At 61.8% G+C, this 6122-nt stretch overlaps 1 protein-coding gene across 1 annotated transcript; it reads left to right on the forward strand.

Moving 5' to 3' along the window:
• The first annotated feature begins 1024 nt into the window (after positions 1 to 1024).
• RGS4 (regulator of G-protein signaling 4) lies at positions 1025 to 6079 on the forward strand. Its single transcript, XM_005880486.2, has 4 exons — positions 1025 to 1157; positions 4612 to 4716; positions 5011 to 5072; positions 5917 to 6079. Exons 1-4 carry the CDS (start codon positions 1114 to 1116, stop codon positions 5985 to 5987), a joined length of 282 nt encoding a protein of 93 aa, XP_005880548.1. The 5' UTR covers positions 1025 to 1113; the 3' UTR covers positions 5988 to 6079.
• The last annotated feature ends 43 nt before the right edge of the window (positions 6080 to 6122 follow it).

The raw sequence follows: 6122 nt of genomic DNA on the forward strand, positions 1-6122 counted from the left end.
CTGCCAAAACGGCCAGGGCTGTCTCTACTTCTTATACGTAAAGTACGGCTCCTGCGTCTTGTGCCCAGGGGCCTGTCTACTTTCAGAACGCTGCCGGGCCGACACAGACAGGAACGTCTCCTCCCCTCACAGCTTCGGGGCTGCGACTGTTGGAACAGCAGTCCATCTACTGTAGACAACCCAGGAGTTGTCCAGGCGCTCGGAAGCACGGGGTCAATCGCCTATGTTCATTCTGAAGACTGTGACATGCAGGGCAGACACACACTTTTCTCTCTGTCGTTCTCATAGTTTGAAATTTGGGTTGGAGACTCAGGATGCACAGGCAATAGGATAAGCCATGTGCTCCTCTCCCTCCGGGTCCGGCTGCTGTGTGGCAGCTCTTTGCTAGAGGCAGAGAGGTCCTGGCTGCTGGGCTGAATCCGGTTCCGAGCGGGAGTTCTAGAAGAGTATCCACAGCCAGGCGGGGCAGCTGCGTGGTCTGTCCGCGGGGCCAGCCTCAGCTGCCCGCCCAGCCCTGTGGGCCATGGCCACCCCAGGGCCACCCCTGCAGACCCAGCCTGGAAACAGGAAGGTGAGAGCTGGGACCCCGCGCCCGCTATTTCTAATCCAAAAAAACGGAAGGAAGGTGAGTCGGCCCCAGCTAAACCCAGCCCTGCTGGGGCTCTCCTTGTTGGGCAACTGCCCTTGGCGTTGTTTTTACAGAGAAATGAGTGAGCCCCATGGTTTGCAGCAACACAGAGGTGCCCTCTCCCCTCTTCTGGGAATTCAAAGCCTCCGACGCGGGCAGAGACAGGGAGGAACCTGCTTGCTGTGCGTCTGCTTTGCCAGAGGTTTTCCTGCGCTTCGCCCTGCGCGGTGGAAGCCTCCTCCCGCCTCCTAGTCTCTGCGGAGGCTGCAGAGGCCCCAGCGGGGGTGTCACAGCAACGCTGATTGGCTGCAGAGGCGTTGTTACAGCGCCGCTGATTGGCTGCCCGGCGGTGGCTGGGCTTTAAATGAGACCGGCAGGCGGAGGAGGGAGCCGGCATCTGAAGCATCTGCAGGCAGTCAAGGAAGAGTGCTCGGCTCCCAGCTCCTCCCGTCTCCTCCAGCCTCGAACTCCAACCCGCAGCAAAGATGTGCAAAGGTCTGGCGGGGCTGCCCGCTTCCTGCCTGCGGAGGTAAGACGCCTTCAGCCCGCCCTGCCACACCTGGCGGTTGCACAGCTGCTGTGGACCCCGCTCTGTGGGTTAGGATCCCCGTGGTCAGTGGGGCTCAGTGCCTGCCACGATGAGCTAGAAACAGTGGCCGAGGAAGTGTGTGCTCCCCGATCCGGGCCCCTCTGTGCGCTGTGACTGGCCTTGGTCTGAGGACCGTCCAAACCTGGCCAGGCCAGCTCGCAGGGAGCAGGGCGGCCAGGGTTGGACGGCCCGCTGGGCTGCTGTGTCTCAGCTGTGATGGGTGCTGAGAGTCGCGGGGGCTCGCAGACTCGGGCCGGGGCTCTGGAGGGCAGACGCTCTAGGTCCTGTGTAGGGGAAGACACCCCAGGGTGCGCTGGGCACCTGCTGGGAAGGCTCTGTGCTGCTGTGTGGGCTGAGGGTCCCTCCCCGCCTGTGTTCCATGAGCAGATGCTACAGTGACTTCAGCTCCAGACCACACCCCCTGAGCCGGGTCACAGCAGGGCTCAGGCTCAGGCTCAGGCTCAGGGCTCAGGGCTCAGGGCTCAGGCTCAGGGCTCTGTGGAAGGTCTCGCCCTGCAAACACAGCTTTATCATGTGCTGTGTCTTTAAAAGAGTCAGTAAACGCTTCCAGGGAATGCCTCTATACTAGCCAGCTGAAGTGAATGAACCCCGTATTCCATGAGCTGATCTCACCGCGAAGGGCAGGAAGCCGTCCGTAGACAGCACCCTCTTCTCATCGCCCTGCAAATGGCAATCACCTTCAGTTCAAGTTGGGAATCTCCCAGAAGGCACCGTGTTCTGTGCACCCCGGGCGCGGACCTTCCGGGGCTCGACCGCTCAGGAGGAAGGAGATTCCCTGCTCACGGGCTCCGGGGGCTTTGACGGGAAGCAGGAGGGTCTGGCAGAAAGTGAGATAGTGATCCCCCAGCGACGCCTGACCCCAAGGAGCAAGACTCCAAGCTTCACTAACTCAGAAAACTGTGCAAAGCAGGGGGTGGGCGGCAGGTGTGGTCCCGGACCTTCCGGGGCTCGACCGCTCAGGAGGAAGGAGATTCCCTGCTCACGGGCTCCGGGGGCTTTGACGGGAAGCAGGAGGGTCTGGCAGAAAGTGAGATAGTGATCCCCCAGCGACGCCTGACCCCAAGGAGCAAGACTCCAAGCTTCACTAACTCAGAAAACTGTGCAAAGCAGGGGGTGGGCGGCAGGTGTGGTCCCAGAACCCAGCTGGAGGGTGAGCTGCTGGTCTGTCCTCTCTGGGAGCTGCAGACCAGCGAGTCCAGCACTTCATTCCAGCTCTGTGCCTGGGCTCAAGGTCACATTGGGGTGTGTGTGTGTGTGTGGGGGGGGTGCGGGCAGAGCAGATGCAGGTGTCCTGGCTCCAGGGAGCCATGGAGTCCTCATGGCTTTAATCCTCGTGTGGCATGTGCTGTAGGTCAGGCATGGGCCACCTCTGCATGAGGGGACGGTGTGGTGATCGGTCCCCGTCAGAGCTCAGCAGGCTGTTCTGGCGAATGCTTCCACTGATAGGGTCCCCTTAGCCTCAGTCCCACAGCCTCCTCGACGCCCTCTTCTGTCATTACGGAGGAGCCTGACCAGGACCAGGTGGGGAGGCAGAGGAGGGCACAGTCCTGTGAGGGAGGGAGGACACTGCTAGGGGCAGCCCCAGAACAGCGAGAGTCCCGTTTCTTGGGGAAACGCACCTGGACACGCCCCTGACAGCAGGGCAGTGAGATGCAGCTTATCACCCACGGCTCCACTTTCCTCCCTCTGATAGCCATGCACTTCTTTTCAAATGACACTTCTCTTATAAAGCGATTTCTGGGCTTTTATAATGAAGGAGATCCAAGCAAAGGAATAATCTATATAATAAAAGCCTAAGCGACGGTTACAGCAGAACGACCAGAACAACCAGTCGCTATGATATGCACTGACCACCAGGGGGCAGACGCTCAACGTAGGAGCTGCCCCCTGGTGGTCAGTGTGCTCCCACAGGGGGAGTGCCGCTCAGCTAGAAGCCGAGCTCACAGCTGGCGAGCGCAGCGGCGGGGGCGAAGCCTCTCCCGCCTCCGTGGCAGCACTAAGGAACAGTGAGCTGAGCAGTAAGGAGCAGTGAGCAGGTGGGTGGTAAGGAGCAAGGGGTCCTGGACTGTGAGAGTGATGTCCGCCTGTCGGCTCAGGCGGGCCTAAGCTGGCAGGTGGACATCCCCCGAGGGGTCCTGGACTATGAGAGGGTGCAGGCCAGGCTGAGGGACCCCCCCTTCCCGGTGCACAAGTTTCATGCACCGGGCCTCTAGTTAAAGAATAAGAAGGTTGAGCTGGAAGGTCCTTGTCTCTGAGTCCTGTTCCTGTGACTCTCGCTTGCTTCTCTGGGTTCTTTTGAAGCCCCCAGTGCCCTTTAGGGTGTAAATGTCCCTGCAGTGCAGAGAGTACAAAGGAAAGCAGTGCAGCTGAGGAGCTGGGGCTCACTGTCCAGCCCCTCTGCCAACCGCACACCTGGCGCAGGTGCAGGGTGCAGGTGCAGGGTGTAGGTGCAGGGTGCAGGGTGCAGGGCGCAGGGTGCAGGGCGCAGGTGCAGGGTGCAGGGCGCAGGTGCAGGGTGCAGGTGCAGGGCGCAGGGCGCAGGTGCAGGGTGCAGGTGCAGGGCGCAGGGCGCAGGTGCAGGGTGCAGGTGCAGGGCGCAGGGCGCAGGTGCAGGGTGCAGGTGCAGGGCGCAGGGCGCAGGTGCAGGGTGCAGGTGCAGGGCGCAGGGCGCAGGTGCAGGGTGCAGGTGCAGGGCGCAGGGCGCAGGTGCAGGGTGCAGGTGCAGGGCGCAGGGCGCAGGTGCAGGGTGCAGGTGCAGGGCGCAGGGCGCAGGTGCAGGGTGCAGGTGCAGGGCGCAGGGCGCAGGTGCAGGGTGCAGGTGCAGGGCGCAGGGCGCAGGTGCAGGGTGCAGGTGCAGGGCGCAGGTGCAGGGTGCAGGGTGCAGGTGCAGGGCGAAGGGCGCAGGGTGCAGGGCGCAGGTGCAGGGCACAGGGCGCAGGCCCACATCCCTGGGCTGGAATCACAGGCCACCTTCCCCAGTGCCTGTGCATCCGGGGCCAGCAGCCAGCGGTGGCAATAGCAACTTCTGTCCAGGAGGTGGCACCACAGGAAGGGACCCTGTCAGCCCCTGCAGCTTCCCAGTTCCTAATCTCTAAGAAAGGCATGTTTTCAATGGGCTTCTGTTGAAGGTCACACCTTGTGCTATTGGTGAAAATGACAGGCTCCAGGAGAGGCTGCTGCTGGCGGAGGGTCAGCCTCCCAGCACCTGGGAAGGGCACTGCTGTCTGGGCTCTGTCCTGGGTCCCAGGCAGGGGCATGGGGGCTCCTTGTCCTGGGAGCTTGCGCACCTCCAGCTCCCTAAGTGCGACGGGCTCTCGCAGCCGGGTGTCTTTTAACGAGAGCCCAGGACCACAATGTGTCCCCTTCTGTGCAGCGCCAAGGACATGAAGCACCGGCTGGGGGTGCTGCTGCAGAAGTCGGATTCCGGTGAACACGGCTCCTCCCACAGCAGGAGAGACAAGCTGGTGGTCTGTCCCAGGTAAGAAAGGTAGGGGAGGGCTGTGGGGGGAGGGGGAGGGCCCTAGGAGAGGGAGGAGGGCCGCGGGGGGAGTTGTCTGCGGACAGGGTATGGTAGAGCCGGGGAAGCCACGGCCCCAGTTAAGCTAGATGTAAGTAAGAATGTCCTTGGGGCGGGTGTGTGTGTGTGTGTGTGTGTGGGCTCTAACCAACACCAGGCTGGGCTAAGGGCAGGAGAGAAAATACCTGCACTTTATTTAGGACCGTACGCTTCCTCCCGGCATTCACTCCCGGCATTCAAATTCTTCTTCTCTAGGGTGAGCCAAGAGGAAGTCAAAAAGTGGGCCGAATCACTGGAAAACCTGATCAGCCATGAATGTAAGTCCTACCACCCCCTCTGGGTTGGGGTCACGGTGCCCTGGATACACGCATCTCACACAACACACGGCAGGCTTAGGGGAGTCAGCCTGTTAGGCGTGTGACCCTGAGCTTGGTCATCTGCAGTGGGTGGTTCATGCAGAAACCGTGGGGAAAGGGTAGAGGAAAACTCCAAATATTGAGATTTCTTGCAGAATCAACTTCAGTTTCTCTTTCCCAAACCCACTGAAGCAGGGTGTGCAGCTGGGATCCAATAGAAACAGACAGATTAGGGTTACCTGGCCCCAGGTGACCCCACAAAAGCGGGGTGTGGGGTGGCTCGAACCTGCCCTGTTCCCTCCAGCGCCTGGGCTCTGTCACCAGCAGTGACAGCTCGGCTCTCTCCGGTCGCAGGCGGGCTGGCGGCGTTCAGGGCGTTCCTCCGGTCGGAGCACAGCGAGGAGAATGTAGAGTTCTGGCTCCGCTGTGAGGAGTACAAGCGAACCAGGTCGCCCTCAAAGCTGCGCCCCAAGGCCATGAAGATCTATGAGGAGTTCATCTCGGTCCAGGCGACCCAGGAGGTGGGTGCTCGCAGGAGTCTGGTGGCAGGAAGTTCCCTGGGGGTGGCATTCGGTCCTCGGCCCTGCAGGCCCCTGACTCACAAAAAGGAGCCGTGCACCCACTATTATCAGCTTGACATCCACGTAGGTCGGCTGAGAAAGGCCTTTGTCAGAGGACCGCCGGGGGTTCTGCTGGATCCCCCCAGCATGTGGGGGAGAGGAGACCCGCCCTGCCCACACGTGCGGGGAGCCCAGGTCTGCTCCCCACCCTCCCGGCGCCGTGCTAACCGCCCCTCCACCCTCAGGTCAACCTGGACTCCGGCACCAGGGAGCAGACCCGCCGGAACCTGCTGGCGCCCACGGCCACCTGCTTTGACGAGGCCCAGAGGAAGATCTTCCACCTGATGGAGAAGGACTCCTACCGCCGCTTCCTCAAGTCTCGCTTCTACCTCGCGCTGGCCGACCCGTCTGGCGGTGCGTCTGAGAAGCAGCAAGGGGCCAAGCGCCCGGC

Source organism: Myotis brandtii, unplaced genomic scaffold (assembly GCF_000412655.1).
Source record: "Myotis brandtii unplaced genomic scaffold, ASM41265v1 scaffold64, whole genome shotgun sequence".
Lineage (NCBI taxonomy): Eukaryota > Metazoa > Chordata > Mammalia > Chiroptera > Vespertilionidae > Myotis > Myotis brandtii.

Bases quoted from the DNA above. Each gene is read 5' to 3' on its own strand.
- RGS4 (XM_005880486.2), top strand. From the start codon at position 1,114: ATGTGCAAAGGTCTGGCGGGGCTGCCCGCTTCCTGCCTGCGGAG. The intron at 1,158-4,611 runs GTAAGACGCCTT...CCTTCTGTGCAG, and splicing joins CCCGCTTCCTGCCTGCGGAG to CGCCAAGGACATGAAGCACC. The intron at 5,073-5,916 runs GTAAGTCCTACC...CTCCACCCTCAG, and splicing joins AAACCTGATCAGCCATGAAT to GTCAACCTGGACTCCGGCAC.